The sequence below is a fragment of the Lycium barbarum genome, chromosome 8 (genome assembly GCF_019175385.1).
Source record: "Lycium barbarum isolate Lr01 chromosome 8, ASM1917538v2, whole genome shotgun sequence".
In the NCBI taxonomy this organism is placed as follows: Eukaryota; Viridiplantae; Streptophyta; class Magnoliopsida; order Solanales; family Solanaceae; genus Lycium; species Lycium barbarum.
In genome coordinates, this window is record NC_083344.1 from 20,645,715 (window position 1) to 20,667,875 (window position 22,161).

At 40.8% G+C, this 22,161-nt stretch overlaps 1 protein-coding gene and 1 long non-coding RNA gene across 2 annotated transcripts; one reads left to right on the forward strand and one right to left on the reverse strand.

Moving 5' to 3' along the window:
* Positions 1 to 1,514: 1,514 nt before the first annotated feature.
* Positions 1,515 to 2,028, reverse strand: LOC132607751 (uncharacterized). Its single transcript, XM_060321833.1, has 2 exons — positions 1,638 to 2,028; positions 1,515 to 1,549 (listed from the first exon to the last, which is right to left on the reverse strand). The coding sequence occupies exons 1-2, from the start codon at positions 2,026 to 2,028 to the stop codon at positions 1,515 to 1,517; spliced, it is 426 nt and encodes a 141-aa protein (XP_060177816.1).
* A 17,317-nt stretch (positions 2,029 to 19,345) lies between these two features.
* On the forward strand, positions 19,346 to 21,755 carry LOC132605029 (uncharacterized). The gene is made up of 3 exons (XR_009568975.1): positions 19,346 to 20,150; positions 20,615 to 20,670; positions 21,383 to 21,755. It is a non-coding gene; the product is annotated as an uncharacterized LOC132605029 (long non-coding RNA).
* Positions 21,756 to 22,161: the final 406 nt, after the last annotated feature.

Below are 22,161 nucleotides of genomic sequence, written 5' to 3' on the forward strand. Positions count from 1 at the left end.
AATTCCCAATATCTACTAACAACACGTGGCATCAAACTAACATAATAAAACAATCAAGTAACCACACAATGGGGTGGCTAGCCCTAATCACACAACAAGGACCAACCTAAAGCAATATCCAACCCAACTTCATACCCGAAGGTTTACATGCCTTCTCCGACAATATAATATAAATATATGCTTCGCTATACGAAGTCTCACCAAGGGTAAGCCATAACCTACCTGGAACGCTGAACAGCAAATCACGGACCACGAACTAATTCGTTGCCCTCACAATCAAACTCTAATCAAATACAGATTCTATGTAAGAATACGAGAAGAACAACACCCATATTGGCTATATTCTATTCGTGTCAAACCCGCTCTTTCATTTGGGAAAACGGGACTCAAGGGAAAAATGGAAATTATATGATCAGAATACCAATTTCAACACCAATTAACCTAAACCCATAATTAAAATCAAAGGAATGTTAAACTAATCCTCAAACTCCTTTTTATATGAAAAAACCCTCAATTTGGGTCTAAGAACCCTAATTTTAATTCAAGAATTTCTATAAAATAATCATGGGTTATTGATTACTAAGCATGGAAACATGATAATATATCATAAACGTCAACAATTTCATCATTAAACTCCATCAATTAGTCAATTTCGTTTTTAACACTTTTTCTCCCAAAACCCATGAAAACCCTTTTGATTCTAGTTATGACTAGGTTAGAATCATTTTTAGGAGACTATAATAACAAGATATAGGGCCAAGACACTTACTCTAGGAAGAAAAAGGCCTTCTAGAGCTCCAAGTCACCTCCAATAGTGCTCTCAACGAATATAGAACTTATGAGAAAGAAACCCTACTGGTTCTGTGGCACCGCTGCAGCACTCATATTGGCAGCCCCAGCTGCTAAGGCAATTTCGTAGGATCTCCGCTCTAGCGGCACCATCACCACCTCATCTGTGCAACTGTAGCGGAACTGGTGCCGCTACAGCGGACACCAGTAACTGGTACACCAGAAACTAGTTTTCTGTTTTCGCTAATTCAACCCCGAAACTCGACTATCATACAGAATCCAAATTATAAAAACAAAATATACAGATATACATAAAAACATGCTACGAACTCACCCGCGGTCTTGAATTTACCAAATAAGGTCCCTTTGACAAAGTCACTCACAAACAACATAACAACTTTGAGTCAGCTTTTTTTCACTTTAAGCACACATTTCACAAAAAGTCACCCAAATCAAGTCTAGACACCTCGGGAAGCGTTTCAACAGTCGCCTCGGGTCAAAAGGGTCAAAAATGCTATAACGAAAAAATAGGTCATTACAAGTCCTAAACGACTATCCAGCCCTCTCAGAATCGATGGAATCCCGAAAAAGGTCTATTTACACAAAAGTCAACTTTGGGTCAACTATTTTTCACTTTAAGCCTATATTTCACAAAATTTATTCGAATTCAGTCTATACACCTCAAGAAGCGTGCTAACAGTCTCCTCGGGTCAAAATTGAGCTAATTAATGCTCGGAAAAGGGCGAAAATGCCGAAAAGACTATAACGAACAAATGGGTCATTACATCAGATACCAATTGAACCATCGCTCGTCCTCGAGCGAAGAAAAGAAAAAAATGAGTAAATACCTGAATGAGTGAACAACTGGGGATATTGGCTACACATGTCGAAGTCGGTCTCCCTAGGAGCCTCCTCGACGGGATGATGCTTCCATTGCACCTTCACAGAAGTAATCTCCTCCGACCTTAACTTTTGAACCTGCCTATTCAAGATCGTAATAGGCTCCTCATCGTAAGTCAAATTCTCATCAAGCAACATAGAATACATATGAACATTGTAGGTACTGTCAGCATAGTACTTCTTCAGCATCGAAACATGAAAAATCGAATGAACTCCCACCAAGTCTGGCGGTAATGCCAACTTATAAGCTACATCGCTCATACAGTCAATAATCTCAAATGGACCAATATACCTGGGGCTCAACTTTCCCCTCTTACCGAACCCCATAACACCCTTCATGGGTGAAACCTTCAATAGAACCTGGTCACCCTTCTTGGGCCTCACGTTGTCTCAAAGCTCCTTCGTGCGGATTACAACATGGTGATCAAATTGAAGAATCAATGGATGTCCGTGGCACCCACTCGGCCAAGAGGTAGGCTACAGTTTTTCTTTCGGTACACTCCGGTTAGTTTCTCATATTCATGTATTAGAAAGAAGGGATAATGCATGTGTAGGAATTGGATATTTGGGATGGAAACCTAGGATGGTATTGTTACGCGATTTGTATGTTCGGGCTTGTGGCCTGTAGATTCTTTAGGATGCTTGATTTGGTTTTCTTGAGTATCGATGGATTTTTTGCGACTTGGGAGTAGTGGGTGATACCTATTTTTTTGTGTCTCACGATGATAATTTCCTTAATATGTGATTAATTATTTTATGCTATTAATAGTGAATCTAGTTGATAAATGGAAGGATAAAATGTACTAATGATAGTGATTGAGTTCTAGACTGGTTGTGATGAATGACTTGTGAGTAGAAAGTGAATTTACTTGTTCTAAGCTAATAGGCTGGTTAAATGAAAGTGGTAATAATGTATTGCGACTTGATTGATCTATTGTGTTAGCTTGAGGCCACGTGTGTTAATAGGTATTGGAAACCGTGGTTAAATCTTGTTTGTAATATGGTTGTACATTAATGGATGATTGCTATGAGGATAGATTTCTGTATGACTTGAGTTGTATTTGATGACATTGTTGGCATACCCATGTTGGTATTTGTGACATTGATATATAGCTGGCGTACCCAGATTGGTACTTGTGATTTGGATATATTGTTGGCCTACCCATTATTGGTACTTGTGATATTGAGCATGATTATTGATGTTAATACATGCATTGTATGTACTCTTATTCTTCATGATACACTGTTGAGACACTGATGATACTTGATGAAACTCTATGATGAGTTAGGCTCGATTTTTACTTGAGCGACGTGAGAGTTTGATATCTGATGTTCATTCCAGAATCGTCGATTGAGTGAGTGCATGGACTCCGCGAGTCCCCCAGGGTGGTGCCGGTGAGAACTCCTGTGAGAAAAGATCTGGGATCTCGTCTGTCTGTTGGGCAAAGATCCAGGACGGGTGGCACTTAGGCTTCGCGAGTCACCTTGGGTTGTGGTACCGAGATGTCGATATTTCCGTCCGTAGTATATGTGTACACAACATTTGCATGCCATTACATTGCATTCATACATATTTACATTGCATTGCATCATGACTTGTATTGAGATGACTTGGTGTTCTACTTGTGATGTTGGTTTCGGATTGGACATATGGAGACTTAGTACAATTGGGTTTAGATGCTCTACTTAGGCAATGACGTGTGCTTGGCTCCGAATTTGTTATTTTGTACTTGTTGATTTATCCCATAGATTGTCCATACGATCAGTCACATGTTTGGTCTCTAAAGGATGTAGAATATAAAGATACTAGAATGATGAGTCGACTTCTAGACTAGAAACGGATGGTATAATGACATAGGATTCTTGTGATATTATTGTGGAATGGACTTGTGGTTACTAGGGAAAAGTAATGATTTTAGGGTCTTGGTGTCATATTGAGCAATGGATAGATGTATGTCTTGATTTAGTTACTTATCATGTTTATTTGTGAATTCTTTTACTGATATGTGTTTCTAACCATTGGCGGCCTATGATACTTACTCAGTACGCGTAGATTGTACTGATACTGCTCTTGCTACATCTTTTTCCACATGTAGAGTGTTTCAGGTGATTGATTGCGACATGTTCGGAAATGCGCGGTGCCGATCTTGAAGGCCTCCTCCCAGTTCATTCCGAGATGGAGGTTGAGTCTTAGAGTGTTGTTGTAATCTGGATCATTTAGTCGCTCTTTTACTAGTCTAGACCACGTCGTGGGAAGTTGGATTGAGTCTGTAATTATTTAACTGTTGAAATTGTTTCAATCTTCGGTCATTAAAGGAATTGATTTCTGCTGTTAATTATACTTAATTATCTCATTTATTCAAATGTCTTTATTATTCGATGTTTTATTTAATTGAGGGTTCGCCTACCGAGGAGGGAAAGGTAGGTGCCTGCTCGGTCCTAAAATGGGTCATGACAAGTTGGTATCAGAGCCTAGGTTACCGGTCTCACGAGTACAAGAGCAATGTCTAGTAGAGTCTCGTGGAATGGTATGTAGATGTCTGTGCCCATCCACGGGGGACTATAGGGCATCTAGGAAAATTTCCATTCTTTCTTTCAAATCGTGCTACTTTTGTCAAATTCGTACCTCAGTGGGCCCAATCGGTATCTAAACGATTCCAATTGGTATCTACCCTCGAACAGCAAGTCATATTCTGAGATCAGATCTAACATGTGTTGTGAATGGCTGAAGTAAATTATGGTTGCGAAATGATCCAAGCATGGTATGATGCCACTGCCAGGTGTTGCGCCCCAGTGGTCGGCTCACCGCTGTAGCGGGTAGGCCACAGCTGAAGTGGTCCCCCTCTATTCTTCCCTGACTGCTTCTGCGGCCCCTCTACCGCGAAAGCGGGACCGCTATAGTCGTCTGAGAGACTGCTGAAGCGGAACCCCTGGGTTCAGAGGCCTGAATTTCTCCCCTGCTTCCAACCTGTTTCCCCTCTTTTCACCATTTGATAGACCAGATAAAAGCAGCAGTATCCCAAAACATCAGTAATATAAAAACAATCCCGACAAGGGCAAGGACCACTTAAGTCACTACTACAAACCCAACTACCATTACCACAAACAATGAAGCCAAATATTTCAATATCCAAAATAAAATATCCAAACATTAGCCAAAAACAAGGCTAACCAAAACCAAAAGAACATTATCCGAACAGAAGGATGCAAATAAACCAAAGGAAAGAAAATTGTTTCAACAGCAAAGCCCGACATGGGCAACCCAAAACACTAGCATAATAAAAAGGGGAAGGGGGAGAGAGGTCTCTAAGCCCTCTGGGTACTCGTGGCCCATGTACCATCTGAACGACCTGCATCCTCCGTTATTTCCTCCTCCTGTCACCTCCCTTGACCTCGCTCACAAATGAGTACCGGTCAGAGTCATTCTCATCCTGCACAGGCATCTCCTCGTTAGGGTGCATCTTCCCCCATAAGCCCTTGACACCCCTCCAAGATCTCAGATACACCTTTTTGCGAGGCTTGTTCTTGGCCTGATCCTTCTTAAAATCAGTGCGAAGCTGGACGTGGTCTGCAGCCAGGGAAGTGTAGACAGTCTGCAAAGTGGTGAGTGACTCACCCATCTCCTTCTGAGCCTCTAGGTAGTCCTTCATCTCCTTTCTAGTAAAGTAACCCCCGCCAGCACTGGATGAACTTGGTTTCACAGAAGCCCTTGGCATACCCTGGAACATCGCCATCATCTCGTCAAAACGAGTATCAATATGCTCAAAAAGGCCCTGAACAGGGGCAACCCTAGCCTCAGCTCCATCTCCACCTCCACCTGTACTGGCACTAGCACTCGTCCCCTCTACAGTCTTCCTCTTCTTATGCTGGACAACAGTACCCTGGCCATACACCCGCAATGGGTGGAAGTCAGTATCATAATCTACCATATGATAATCCGACCTCCTATGGACCCCAACCTTCTTGCACAGCGAAGTGATAAACGACGGGAGTAACAAACTCGACGCCCCAAACATTATGAAACCCTTTCATTATTCGATCACTTGCGAACCTACATTCACAGGAACATCATCCAGGATACAAGCAATTAAAAGGGCTCTAGGATAGGTCACGGAGGTGACATTCCTCGAGGGACGGACCCAGCGAGAGATGATGTTCAGCTACCTCGTGGCTTCAGTAGTAAATTTCTCGCTCACTATTCCCATCCTCGACCTACCCCAAGTGATAGAAGCCCTATCCTCCTCAGCCACTAGTTTGGACACCAGCCAATCCCCATTATCAGTAGTATTTTTAGCCTCCAAGAACTCCACCGAAGGGTTATCCACTTAATACACCCTGTTGGTTGTCTTAGCCCCTACCTTCACAGAGACTCCGCGAATCACAATACTTTAGATCATGAGAATCCCAATCAACTGTGGGTAGCATGGCATAAAATTCCCTTACCTAATTCTCATTGCAACGTCCAGGATCCTTAATCAAACGCATCCACTTGATCCTTTCCAACCTCTCCAGAAACTCAGGAGCCCGTCTCTCCACATTAGTCATATTAAAACCCCTCTCTAACAGTAAGGGCATGCCCCTCTCTAATAGTAGAGGCATGCGCCTCTGCTCCAAGAAATGGCGTTCACATTGTGGGGTGACGAAGATTTGGTAAATGGGCGCTTGCTCCTCTTGTTGTTGTTGCTCTACTTATTCGGCTTCAGGATTTCCGGCCATTTTACCCGCGAGGGATAGTTTATGTTATGAGTATTTATGGACCAGGTTGAGAAAACCTAAGCATGCATTCTAAGTTCTAAACCTCAGCAAATCAGTGTAAAAATAAAAATTATGGTGGCAGCTCTGTGCAGTCACCGCTATAGCGATCACTCAGACTGCTACTGTAGGGTCGCTGTGGCGGAACTGACCACCGCTTCAGCGCCCCTTACCATTTCCCTCCCAACCGCTCCAGCGCACCTCTTGAGCGATGAAGCGGGACCGCTCTAGCAGTCCCTTGACCATTGAAGCGTTGTCGTCTTCCCTAGTAGACCCTATTTTTTTTCCAATTCCCAAGGCCTCAAAAACTTATTTTTATGAACGGATCGAGCAGATATCAGGCATGCAAAGTATTTACAACTCCTAGTACATGATTTCTAGCAATAACAATCCAAAAATTTCAAAGAAGCGAACACCCAATTTCAAATCGAAAATTCGTTACTATGTTTAAGTTTTTCGGCTAAAATCTGTTCATTATCTATGCAACACTCGATGTTTAGATGTTTCTAATGCTACACTAGTTGTGAAATACAGCTTATCAACATCCCATAAATCCACCAACCAAAAATCCCAAAATCCCAACTTTGGGGTTAGTTAATCCATTAATCGAAGCATAAGGACCTAGAATCCTGTTTCATTGTTCTATTTCTAGTAGAGAGGAGCAATTTCTTACCTTGAGAGTGGAAGATTCAGGTGTGGTTGTTGTGGTAGTTGTGGATGAACTTGGTAGCCTCCCTTTTCCTTCCTCTTGAGAGTAATTTGTGATAGCATAAGGTTGGGACTAAAGTGTAGGTTGAATGTGTGGGTTATGGAGAGGATTTTATAAGGTTTGGAGGGAGTTAAGAGGTTTTATTTGGTTATGAGTTGGAGAGGTATTCGTGGGTGAGGGGGAGTGTAATAAGGGAATGGGAACAATGGGGGAGGTGAAAGGGTTTTTATTTTCTGAATTCTCGTCCACCGGTCCAGCGGTAGCCAGACCACTTTAGCGATAACGCTGAAGCGCCACCCAGGCCACTAAAGCGGTTACACTGTGATCAATGGCACTAATTCATTTTATCTAATCTTGATCTGCATTGAGTCTCACCCATATGTCGTCTCATGTGGACCTACGTGTGTAATTTATCCAATTCGTCCGAGATATTACCCTTACGAGTATATTTCTAAAGGCTAGCGAGTCAATGCCACCAAGTCCATTCATGAGCGTGCTTCTCCATGCGCCATGGTACGCCTTTTCTGTTCGAGGATCAACGGTTGTTTAATTGATATCTGATGTAACAATCTGTTCCTTCGTTACCGTAAAAATTTTGAAATATCCATAACTGTTTCATCCTGGACCTTTCCGTTCTCTAAAGTATTTCTGTCAGACATCTAGCCTAGCGGGACCCATTGGACAGAAGAGAATCAAACATCGAAATCTCGGTCGGAGAATGCATGTATAGGAATTGGAGATTTGGGATGGAATCTTAGGATGGTAGTGTTGTGTGACTTGTTTGTTCGGGCTTGTGGCCTGTAGATTCCTTAGGTTGTTTGATGTGGTTTTTTTTTAATATCGGTGGTTTTATGTGACTTGGGAGTAACGGATGAAACTTATTTTGTGCCTAATGATGAAAATTTCCCGTAATATGTGATTACTTGTGCTATGCCATTTAAAGTGAATCTAGTGGATAAATGGGAGGATAAAATGTACCAATGATTGTGATTGAGTTCTAAATGAGTTATGATGAAGGATTTTGAGTGTAGGGTGAGATTCTTGTTCTAAGCTAATAAGCTGATTTAAAGAAGCGGTAATAATGTATATCGACTGATTGACCCATTGTATGCTGGGACTAGCCACCCTGTTGTGTTGTGTTTGACTGTTCTATTGTGTTGGGTTGATGCCATGAGTTGTTGATAGAGATTAGATCTTGTTATCCATCTTGGTTCGGATATATTGTTGGCATACCCACTATTGGTATTGTGATATAGATACATTGTTGGCATACCCATTGTTGGTATTGTGATATGATGCATCGTTGGCATACCCCATTATTGGTACTTGTGATATTGAACTTGGTGGTTGATGTTGACATATGCGTTGCATACATTCTCTGATATTCAGGATGCATGGCCGATACTCGGTGATGATCCGGTATTATTGATTGAGTGAAACTAGTATTTTGATAAACTCTTTTACTTGAGTGATTGTGAAAAGGCCGATGTCCGAAGATTCATTTCGGAATCATTGATTATATGAAATTGTTGTTTGACAAACTCTTTTACTTGAGTGATTGTGAGAAGGCCAATGTCCAAGGTTCAATTCTGAAATCGTTGACCTATGCATTGCATACATTCTCTCATGTTCGATGCATGACCGATACCCGGTGATGATCCAGTATCGTTGATGGAGCGAAACTGATATTTTGATAAACTCTTTTGAGTGACTGTGAGGAGGCCGATGTTAGATGGTTATATTCGGGCATCGTTATTGCATGGACGACTCCGATGTTATCCCAGAATCATTGTTAGTGCATGGACTCCGTTGGTCCCCCAGAGTGGTGCCGGTGAGACTCCCCCTGTGAGCAATTAGCCAGGGTCCCGTCTGTCTGTTTGGCAAAGATTCGGGACGGGTGGCACTCAGACTTCGCGAGTCACACTAGGTTGTGCTACCGAGACGTCGATATTTCTGTCTGGAGTACATGTGTACCCCTCATTTGCATGGCATGACATTGCATCTATACATCTTGCATTGTATTGCACTGATACATCTTGCATCGCATTGCATTATGGCATGTTTGAGATGATTAGGTGTTTACCTGTGATGATTGGATTCAGATTGGTTTATTCAGACTTGGCACATTTTGGATTGGATGGTTTACTTACGCTTTACTTATTTTTGGTTTCTATGTGATATAGGATAATGGGTGTCTTGCTGATGAGTTGACTACTAGACTGAAACGATCGATTTAACGATATGCGAGTTCCGATATCGTTGTGATCTTGACGCATGAATTATTAGAATGAAATTAATGCTTTAGGGTATTGATTTATAGTGTGTGGTAGATCACCGTATGACTTGATTGGGTTGTTATCATGTTTATCTATGACTTCTTTTACTGATATGTGTTATTAACCATTGTCGGCCTATGATACTTACTCAGTACGTGTGGTTGTACTGATATTGCACTTGCTACACCCTTTTTGGGGTGTAGATTGTTTCAGGTGATTGATCGAAGCATATGTGGAAATACGCGGTGCCTATCTGTAAGGCCTCCTCTCATTTCATTTCGAGATGGAGGTCGAGTCGTAGAATGTAGTGGTAATTCTGAAATCAATAGTCGCTCTTGTACTAGTCTAGACCAGGTCATGGGAAGTTGGATCGAGTTTGTATTTGTTACATCGTTGTAATTATATTAAATCTTGAGTTTATTGCATATATTATGAAGTTTCCGCTGAATATCTAAGTACCTATTGAATTAAATGAATCGCCTTTACTTAATTGATGTATAATCAATAAGAGGGTTCACCTACCAAGGTGGGAAAGGTAGGTGCCCGCACGACCCCGAAATGGATCGTGACAAAAGAATCCATGGATGAAGATAGAAGTTGATTTCTAATCGTAACTAAATTTTCAATTTCTTATTTGTAAAGAAGAAAGTGAAGCAAAATAGCTATTAAACAATGACTTTGGTTTACTAGAGACATCAACATATTGTTTTAGCTCGGTGGAAACAAAATCCTTTTCTTCAGGATCCTATTAAATAGAAATAGAGAACGAAATGACTAGAAAGGTTGTTAGAATCCCCCTCCTCTAGAAGGATCATCTACAAAGCTATTCATCTTATCTGTATTCAGACCAAAAGCTGACATAGATGTTATGGGTAGAATTCCTTTTTTTTCTTCTAATTTTGTTCGCATCTTAGATCTATAAATTGACGCATCTCCATAAAGGAGCCGAATGAAACCAAAGTTTCATGTTCAGTTTTGAATTAGAGACGTTCAAAATAATTAATCGACGTCAACTATAACCCCTATCCTTCCAAGCTAACGATGTGGGTTGGTTAAATGTTGTTAATGAAAATAGTAATTTATTATACTTAACAATAGGTCCTGGAGACTTTTTGGTTCATCATGCTATTGCTCTTGGTTTACATACAACTACATTGATCTTAGTAAAAGGTGCTTTAGATGCACGTGGTTCCAAGTTAATGCCAGATAAAAAGGATTTCGGTTATAGTTTTCCGTGCGATGGCCCAGGACGAGGTGGTACTTGTGATATTTCGGCATGGGACGCGTTTTATTTGGCAGTTTTTTGGTTTTTAAATACCATTGGACGGGTTACTTTTTATTGGCATTGGAAGCACATCACATTATGGCAGGGTACGGTTTCACAGTTTAATGAATCTTCCACTTATTTGATGGGCTGGTTAAGGAATTATTTTTGGTTAAACTCGTCACAACTTATCTGTTACACCCCGTACTTCTGAAGAAGCGTTAAATTTAAGCGTAAGTATGTCGAGCTATGGCTAAGTAAAATAACTTTGGAATATATGAAGTGAATAATTATTAAGTATATTTTATGAGTAAAGGATGTATATAAGGAATACCGGAAGATTCTATAAGGAAATGAGTAGAAGAAGTTGAGTAATATGACTTTGGAGAAAAGATGGGCAAGGTTTCGTACGATAATTCTGGTCCAACTTGGGGAAAGAATATCTTTTAGAGTATGAGGAGTTTTGAGGTGAAACTAAAGCCTAAAATGAAGTTCGTCGAGTCTAGTTTCCAATACAATAAACCGCTCATCGATACGACATCAGAGTAGAGAATTATTGACGTTACAGGTTAGGCTGACAGTACTGCTACAGTACCCGACCTTGAGCTCCTATTTAAGACCAAAACTCTGGTCATTGGCTTCATTTTTCTCCACTCCTCTCTACCAAAAAGCTTCCAAGAGACCCAAGAAACATTGAAGGATCATTTGTTTTAGCGGATTAAAGTAACAGGACTACATCCGAGGCTCGGGAAGCGTAGAGAGTTTTATAGTTCTTGTTTTATACATCAAATCTTGACGGATCAAAGGAGCATATTGAAGATAAATAAGATTTCAAATTCTTCCAACCTTAATTGAGGTAAGGATATTCCTTATTATTGATATTACGAATTGTATCAAGGAGATTTAGTTGTTCAAGCTTCGTAAAGTCGATTGATTGGTTGAGAAATTGAGTAAACATCGTGTGGTATGTTTTATTGAGTATATTTTGGTATTGATGATGATGTTGTTGATGTTAGCACTGTTGTTGTTGTTGTTGTTGTTGTTTTGTTGGTATTGTGATTTCGGGCTAGGGATATAAATAGGGGAGATGCTGCCCAAATTTCGGCAAAGTTTAAGAGGGTTTAATTTGAAGGCTTAAGACAAGCATATGATAAGGAGCCTAACTGTTACACCTCGGAAAATTTTCCGTTGATGCACAGTGAATGGGCTAACGAAGAGCACGAAGTGTATGGTATTTCAACAAGTAAATAATGGCATTTGATGACCCTAAGTAAGATTTCAAAGACATCCAATGTTAGACAAGAAAGTTACCAAGAGAAGGCAAGGCATACGATAGGTATCGGACGATAATTATGAGTAACAAGTTGATGATGGCTTGATGATGTTTGGGGAAGAGTTATAACGCCCCTTGGATTGTTAATGAAGTGTTAAACAAGTGTTGAGAAGATCCCATAAGGATTGGAGATCAAACGAAGTAGCGAGAACAAGTTCAGTGGATTGATGGGTTATACGGCTCATTATACGGATCGTATAATGTTATACAGACCGTATAAGTGTCCGTATAATGTCCCGACAGATCAGATTTTTCGGTTATTAAAAAGGGGACCAAGTTCATTATTTCATTTCCACATTTCACTCCTTCTCTTTAGAACTCTCTAGAACATTTCTCCCACACAAATACAAGAGATATTAGTGATCATCTACATTAAGCTAAGTGAATCAAGTGTAAGAAACCCATTAAAGTTCATCCAAAGCAAGAAATCCAAGTGAAGGTGAAACTAGGGTTTTTCTCAAGTGAAGTGTTTGCACGCAAGGTTCATTCCTACACCATCTAAGGTAAGTTTTATGACATTTCCTTGTTGTTTAAGGTAGTTGAAAGTTGAAATACTTGGATTATATGAGGAAATAGGAAATGGGTCATGGATGTGGGAATAGTGTCACGTTTGAGTAAATGTTTGGATTGAGTTATGACTCTTGATACATTATGATTATAATCATGTTATAAATGACATTGAGAACGTGGAATAGACTTTGTATATGAATGAACGAAATTGTGTGATATGACCATGAATATGGATGAATTGGGGTGAAATGAGAAGTAAGGATAATGTAGGTGAATAAAGGCTATTGTGATGATATTGTGAATATTATTATTGATGTTTGGAGTTGATATATGATATGGAGGAAGTCGTATAAATAAAGGAGATGTTGTCCAATTTTCCCTAGCTTTAGTCATGAATGCTAAGCTATCAATTCTCTAATGTTAGTATGCACTCTAATGAAGGTAGAAACGTGAGCATTGAAGTAGCACGTGCAAGTGATAGAATAGTCGAACGGAAAGGTATGTAAGGCTAACCCGTTCTTTCATAAGGCATGGTTCTTTGGCCAATCATCTAAATCTTCTATAAGTCTATGACATATTCCAAATGATTCTATCTTCAAAGCTACTAAGCTTGGGACTCTCGATATGTATTACGATTGTACTAAGTTCCTCATATGACGAGTAATCCTATAAGGATAGATGTAATGAACGACGATGATAGTGATAACGATAATGATAACGATGATAATGGCATTGACGATAACGATGACGATAATGATAGTGATGATAATAGTAAGTTGCTTATGAGCTATTATGTATGTGTATCCATGTATGACTATTATGGAACCCCGAGCTTATGAGGTCGGGTAGAATATGTATCTATTTACGTAACGCGCGCACACCTCTGCAGATGGTACGGATAACCCTGAAGCCTTGGTAGGGCCAGGTAGATATAACCCTGAAGCCTTGGTAGGGTCAGGTATGTGTAACCTTGAGCCTTGGTTGGCCAAGTATGTATGAAACACCGATCCTTCATGGTCGGGTATGCTATGCAAATGCTATGTATATGATATAGATGAGTATGAATACGAATATGATACGAATATGAATAAGACTATGTATATGAATACGGTGATGAACGCAACGTAAATGGGTACGGATATGAGTACGGACACGGATATGGATATATGTACAAAAATACACATTAGAAATGGAAAGTTCCTATGAAAGGCAAGTAAGTGCTTATGACGATGATATTACTATCTCTCACCCAATGCTATTTCTTATGTTGTATATTATGCTTCTATGTTGATATTGATCATGCTTTACATACTCAGTAGATTCTTCGTACTGACGTCCTTTTGTTTGTGGACGCTGCGTCATGCCCGCAGGTGCACAGGGAGACATACTTGATCCATAGCTACATTCTCAGGGACTACATAGCGGAGCTCCATTTCATTCGGAGCTATAGTTTTTTGTATTGATTCTTTTGTGTACATAATTATGGGCATAGCGGGGTCCTGTCCCGCCTATATGTTATGACATACTCTCTTTAGAGGCTCGTAGACATGTGTATGTGGTTAGATGTGTTTAGCCTTGTCGGCCTTTATTTTGTATATCAATTTGTTAGGCTTGTCGGCTTATATACATTGATATGGGATAGATGCCAATGATGATATAAAGGTATTGTTGTCCAAAGGGACTAGTATGATTGATGAATAGGAATGTATGGTCTAATATGAAGCTCACCTAGATGTAAGTGTAAAGGTACGCTAAGGGGTGCCCAGGTGGGCTAGCACCGTGTGCCCGTCGCGGCCCTCCGGTTGGGTCGTGACAAAAGTGGTATCAGTGCAGTTCAATCCTAGGGTGTGTCTACGAGCCGTGTCTAGTAGAGTCTTGGTTATGGGTGTGTTGCGCGCCACACTTATAAACAAGAAGCTGCGGGCATTTTATGAATAAATGACCTTCTTTCATCATACGAATCGTGCGATAGAGCTATGATATAAGAACTTCTTGTTCCTTAACCGTTGGTTGTGTATTTTAGAAATGCCTGTAAAGAGAAAGACTACCGCAGCCCAAAAGGGCAAGACGGTGGCAGAAAAGCGGGCTGAAAGAGCACCGCCACCGGTAGTAGAGGAAAGTGAGTCCCAGAGTGCGGCTCAATCTCAGTCCTCCCGTTCAGTACCTATATTAGAGGAGCGTGAGGGCGCCTCAGCCCCAGCTCCAGCACCACCGGCTCCTCCACCGGATGCTTCAGGCTAAGATGTAAAAGCGGCCATTCATTTTCTTACTCAATTGGTTGCTGCCTAGACTCAGCGGCAAAGTACAGGGCAAGGTGATAGGGCTGTTAGTGCAAGGGCCCGTGACATCATTAGCTTGAACCCTCCGGAATTCTTTGAATCAAAGTCGGATGAGGACCCTCAAAACTTGATTGATGGGATGTTGAGGACGCTTCGTTTGATACATGCTTCGGACACCGAATCGGTAGAGCTAGCGTCATATAGATTGAGGGATGTCTCGATCCATTGGTACACAGTTTTGATGGCTTCACGGGGAGCCAATGCACTTCCACTGGTATGACAAAAATTTGTTGATGCTTTCCTCCGACATTATATGCCTCCAGAAGTTCGGCGAGCTAGAGCCGATAAGTTTTTGAATTTGAGGCAAGGTAGCATGAGTACTTTAGAGTATAGTCTCCACTTCAATTCTTTGGCTAGGTATGCTTCGGCCATGGTAGCGGATATGGGTGACTGAGTGCACCGATTTGTGAAGGGCCTAGGGCCACATTTGATAGATAGGTGCTTGACTGCATCCCTTCAGGACAATATGGATATTGAACGCATTCAGGCTCATGCTTAGAACATAGAAGAAAGTCTGCAACAGCAAAGAAGTGAACGTGAGCATGATAGGGGACATAGCAAGAGGGCTAGATCTTCGGTCCGATGAGTGAGTTTAAAGACGGGCACAGACAGCAGTTTTCTAGACATTCGGGCCATTCTATGATTAGTGTACCTCCACAGTTTTCAGGCTAGAGATTTGATAGATCCACTCATTCCGAGCTGAGCCAGAGCTTTTGGGGATCTCAGTTTAGAGGTGATTCGGGTCAGGCGAGATCACATGTGCCACGATGTTCCCAGATTGGGAAGTTACATTGGAGTCCATGCCGATCGGGTTCAGATGTTTGCTATTCATGTGGTCGACCAGGCCCTATTATGCGTGATTGCCCCTCAGTTCATGGTAGAGGTAGGACCCAGCCATCAGGGTCGGTAGCCGGGTCTTCAGCATCTGTACGCCCTATGGGGCCAGGTTCACATGCGCCAGTCGGCCATGATAGAGGTAGAGGGAGAGTTCCCATTTCTAGCGGTCCTCAACACCATATTTATGCTTTGGCTGGACGCCAAGATCTTGAGTCTTCTCCTGATGTTGTCACAGGTATATTATCGGTATTTTCTCATGATGTATATGCTTTGATAGATCCGGGCTCCACATTGTCATATGTTACTCCGTATGTTGCGAGTCGGTTTAGAGTCATACCGGAGTTGATCAAACCTTTTGAGATGTCCACACCCGTTTGTGAATCGGTATTAGCTAGCCGAGTAAATAGAAATTGTGTAATTGTGATTTGTGATCGTCGTACCATGATTGACTTGCATGAGTTAAAATGGTGGATTTTGATGTTATTATGGGCATGGATTGGTTGGCTTCTTGCTATGCCAATGTTGATTGTAGAATGAAAATGGTTTGTTTCCAATTTCCGGGAGAACCAGTTTTTGAACCGAAAGGGAATACGGCGTCACCAAAGGGTAGGTTTATCTCCTATTTAAAGGCAAGGAAAATGATCACAAAAGGTTGCATTTATCACCTAGTTCGGGTTCAAGATGTAGAAGCTGAATCGCTAACTCTTCAGTCAGTTCCCGTGGTGAATGAATTCCCGGATGTGTTTCCGGAAGAGCTTCCAGGCCTTCCTCTTGAGCGGGAGATTGATTTTTCCATTGATGTGCTGCCAGGCACTAAGCCTATATCTATTCCTCCTTATAGATGGCTCTCGCAGAATTGAAAGAGTTGAAGGAGCAATTAAAAGACTTGCTTGAGATAGGCTTTATTAGGCCTAGTTCATCCCCGGGGGGAGCACCCGTATTGTTTGTCCGAAAGAAAGACGGCTCCTTGAGAATGTGCATCAATTATCGGCAATTGAATAAGCTGACGATTAAGAATAAATATCCTCTTCTGAGGATTGATGACTTGTTTGATCAATTACAATGCGCCAAATGGTTTTCAAAGATAGATTTGAGATCCGGGTATCATCAGGTGAGAGTTAGGGAGAAAGATATCCCTAAGACAACCTTCAAAACAAGATATGGCCATTTCGAGTTCCGAGTGATGTCGTTTGGGCTAACTAATGCACCGGCAGTATTTATGGATTTGATGAACAATGTGTTCAGGTCCTTCCTAGATTTGTTTGTGATTGTATTCATCGACGATATCTTGGTGTATTCTAGATCCGAGGCGGAACATTTGCGTACTGTCCTCTGAGTTCTTCAAACTCGAGAGTTGTTTGCAAAATTTTCCAAGTGTGAGTTTTGGTTGAACTCAGTGACATTTCTGGGGCACATTGTTACAGCCGATGGTATTCGGGTAGATGGCTAAAAGATTGAGGCCGTGAAGACTTGGCCAAGGCCCACAACCCCTATGGAGGTTCGTAGCTTTCTGGGCTTAGCAGGTTATTACAGGAGATTTGTGGAAGGTTTTTCTTCTATCTCTGCACCACTCACAAAGCTGACCCAAAAATCAACAAAGTTTCAATGGACAGATGCTTGCGAACGTAGTTTCCAAGAGTTAAAAGGTAGATTGACTTCTTCCCCCGTCCTGACACTTCCAGAGGGATTAGAGGGATATGTTGTTTATTGAGATGCTTCAGGCGTTGGGCTAGGCTGTGTATTGATGCAACATGGTAAGGTGATTGCGTATGCTTGAAGGCAATTACGGAAACATGAGAGGAATTATGCAACCCATGATCTAGAATTGGCTGCCGTGGTTCATGCGTTAAAGATATGGAGACATTATTTATACGGTATCCATGTGGATATTTATACAGATTATAAGAGTCTTCAGTATATCTTCAAGCAGAAAGAGTTGAATTTGCGGCAACGACGATGGTTAGAACTGCTAAAGGATTATGATGTTGATATCTTGTATCACCCCGGAAAAGCGAATGTTGTGGCTGATGCTCTTAGCCGTAGATCTATGGGAAGTTTGTGTGATATTCGGCCAGAGAAAAGAGAAATGGCTCGTGAGCTCCAGCAGTTAGCTAACCTAGGAGTTCGAGTAGTAGACTCAGGTAACAGGGGAACTACTATTCAGAATTCAGCAGTCTCGTCGCTAGTAGCGAAAGTGAGAGAGCGGCAATACGAAGATTCCATGCTAATGCATTACAGAGATACACTCCTTCAGAAGGAGGAATCATAATTTGAGCTTTCAGAAGACGGAGTTCTTCGATGCCAGGGCAGATTATGTGTCCCCTATGTGGCAGGTCTACGCCACCAGATATTGAGAGAAGCTCATTATTCTCGTTATTCTATCCACCCCGGAGCAACGAAAATGTATCATGATCTTAAGTCTATATACTGGTGGAATAGGATGAAGAAGGATATAGCGGAATTTGTAGCTCAATGTCCCAACTGTCAACAAGTGAAAATCGAGCACCAAAAGTCGGGCGGATTGTTGCAAGCTATAGAAATCCAACTTGGAAGTGGGAAGTGATTAACATGGACTTTATTACAAGCTTACCCCGTTCTCGAAGTAAGTATGATTCCATATGGGTGATTGTGGATAGACTCAGTAAGTCAGCTCATTTCTTACCAGTCAGAACGACGTATGTGGCAGAAGACTATGCAAAGCTCTATGTTAAAGAGATAGTGCGACTTTATGGTGTTGCAGTATCTATTATCTTAGACAGAGGAACCCAGTTTACGGCTAATTTCTGGAAGTCCTTCCAAGAGGGTTTGGGGACTCAGGTGAGCCTTAGCACAGCATTTCACCCGCAGACTGATGGACAAGCACGTACCATTCAGACTCTTGAGGATATGTTACGGGCATGTATGTTAGATTTTGGAGGTGACTGGGATGATCACTTACCACTCATTGAGTTTTCTTATAACAATAGTTATCATTCTAGCATTCAAATGGCACCGTATGAAGCGTTATATGGGCGAAAGCGTAGATCCCCAATTGGGTGGTTTGAAACAGGAGAGGCTAAATTGATAGGGCCAGACTTGGTCCAGCAAGTCATAGAGAAGGTTAAGCTCATACAAGATCAGTTGTTAGCAGCCCAAATGTAACATCCCATGTTTTCATGCGTTGGAAAGCGTGCGAGTTAAATGACATTAGTAACGGAAATGAGGTTATCCCCCAAACTTAAAGGTGGTTAGAGTGATTGTACAGATGTGTTGTAAATATTAGAAGTTAAACCAATCGAAGAAAATAAGTTTCGTCGAGGTTCGAAATTTATCTAAATGAAATACGGTCCAAGCTATAACATTCCGTATTTTTGGACCAGGAAATTGAACCGTCCAACATGAGCAAATTTACCCGAGCCCAGAGAATTTGGTCATATTCAAGCATGGAAATCAAGAGATCAATGTATAAAAGGAATGAAGTTCCGAAATTATTTAAGACTCGAAAGTGGAATGACGGTGATTGGAAATAATATTCTATGTGTACCAAACGGGGCTATGGACTAGTGCCATGTCACATGACCATGGTAATGGGTATGGGAAGTTTATTACAAAAAATGATTACTAGTTAAGTGAATTGAGATCAATAAATTAATCGGGATTGTTGGATAATTATTATATTGGTGTTCACACGTGCTCTTGACTGGTTATTTTTCTAGATATCATAGTATTTGTGAAATATTAGCACGTGTCTAAATATATTTTTCTTGTATTTATAATTCGCCAATTACATAGATCCATATTTTTAAAGTTGGCTATTTTAGAAAATGTTTAGTTTTTTTTTTTTTAATGTTATGTATCAAATTGGTTGGGATAAGTGTCAAGAAAATATGAATTTGTAGTACGCAACATGTGGCAAAGGATGACGTCTCCCACTGCCAACACATGGCAAAGTGGGGGCCATCCCATTAAATATTAGTTTGCCATTTTTTTGGACAAAATGATATAGAATATCTTCCTCCCTCATTCGTATGAACAATAGCAATTTTCTTACTTTCCTTGTTTGTAGTTGTATGGGACAAAGTGCAGCACTATAAATAGAGGTTTCACTCTGCACGAATCCTCTCAATAATTTTAAATTTCAACTCTAATCTTAAACACGGTTATCCTCCGAAGAATTTCCGATTTTAATGTCGATTCCTTCATGTAAAGGTTGGGGGATAAAATTATTAAGCTACTAATTTCATTTCTTTTAAGATTCTGGTACAAAGAGAAGTTGCAACATTTCTTTCCATTTCTGGAAACTTTTTCATTTCAAGAACAGAGTACGTATAAAGTTTTCCTCCCAATAAAGAAATAGCATTTTCCTTCCAAAACGCAGCAGCAACGTTTTATTTTATTTTGAATGGATTGGAAATTTCTTTGAAGTGAAGTAAGCTGGAAGAAGAATTTCCTGACATATAAGGTAAGAATTCTTTTATTCTTGATATATTTAAGTTCGGGCCATAGCTAAATCGCGGGATGAGAAATACGGAATTAATAGCGGGACATCGGATAAATTATTGTTGTTGTTGTGTGGGCTAATTTGAAGTATATTTTTGGATTGTGTTGTAGCTAGAAATGGTTGGAGTAACTTAAGTATATTGTTGTTGTTGTCATTGATAAAATTGGAGGAGTGTGTTTGATAAAAGTGTCCGGGCTTGTCGCTCGTCGTGAAATGTTTGTGACTTGTTGTTGCTACATGGTATCTTGTTATTGATGTATATACACTTGCTGGATTGTTCTGGTTGTTGTTGTTGATATATGGAGTTTGGGAAAATGAGAAGAACGGGGGAGGTGCTGCCCATTTTGTTTTAGGATAAGTTAAAGTTTCATTATACGATTAAAAAGAATCGTTTGTATAATTAACGATAGTATCATTGTTGTTAGCTATAGATCGTGGAGCAGACACGGGTTGAGTTCTTGAGCCGTTGAGCTAAGACCAGGTATGTTAAGGCTATCCCTTCTTTCTTTTTGGCATGAATTACATAAACGAGCGAACGATGAACATATATGATTCCAATGAAATCTAGTCCTCAGCGGTACTTGACATAACAGTTGTCTTTGATTCTAGAGTATTGGTTCATTCTAAATATTCTATTGAGTCTCAAATGATGATTTAATTTGTATATGGTTGCTCCTGATATTCTAATCGTGCATAACGTTATTGCATCATTTCACCGAGTCCCGGGCCGGGTATGTATTCGTGCACAGTTTCATTGCATTATTCACTGAGTCCCTCACTAGAGGGCCGGGTACGGTATATATATGATTACTTCACCGAGTCCCTCACTAGAGGGCCGGGTACGGTATATATTTATATTTTACCGAGTCCCTCACTAGAGGGTCGGGTACGATATATATATGATTACTTCACCGAGTCCCTCACTAGAGGGCCGGGTACGGTATATATTTATGTTTCACCGAGTCCCTTACTAAAGGGCTAGGTATGGTATATATTTACATTTCTAGTCATTGCCTTTGGGGCTACTTACATGGTTATTTTCTGCCTTCGGGGCTATTCATATTACAGGTGGTTTCTCATACTTTCACTATGGCTTATATCTCATTCTTTATGATTACTGCTGCCTTACATACTCGGTACATTGTTCGTACTGACGTCCCTTTGCCTGGGAGCGCTGTGTTCATGCCACACAGTCCCAGATTGTTTTGCAGGTAAAAGTATTCAGCTAGGATGATTGGCTATCAGCTGGTATTGGCAAACTCCATTTTCTTCCTGGAGCGGTGCCGAGTCATTATGGTTATCATATGTGTGTATGGGTATGTCGGGGCCCTGTCCTGACTCATATGATTCAGGTGTTTACTCTTAGAGACTTTGAAGACAGTGTCCTGTGGTTAGTATGTTGAGATGTCATGTGTTGAGTAAAGCGACCATGTAGGCCGATATGTCAGCTTGAGTTAATCGGCTTTTGATTAATTGAGTATCGTTCGCAAATTTTCATGGTTTGACTAAAAGTACTTTATTATATTTCCAAAAAAATTTATATGTCCAGTTTCATTGTGTGAATACTAGAGGGTTCGCTCAGCTCTAAGTAAGAGTTGGGTGCCCATCATTCCCTGATGAGATTGGGGAGTGATAAAGTGGTATCAGAGTAGTTCATCCTAGGGGTTGTCTCTAAGTAAGAGTTGGGTGCCCATCGTGCCCTGATGAGATTGAGGTGCGACAAAGTGGTATCAGAGCAGTTCGTCCTAGGGGTTATCTGCAAAGTCGTGTCTAGTAGAGTCTTGTTTATGGTGAGTTACGCGCCACATTTATAAATAGGAGGCTACAAGGAATTTAGGATGGTTACTTTTCTTTCATGTCTAAGATCGTGCGATAGAGCCAAGCTATAGGAAATGAGATTCCTTAAACTAACCATTGATTTCAGTAGAAGAACAGTATCGACAGAAGAAAGTGATTGATGATAGTGGAAGAT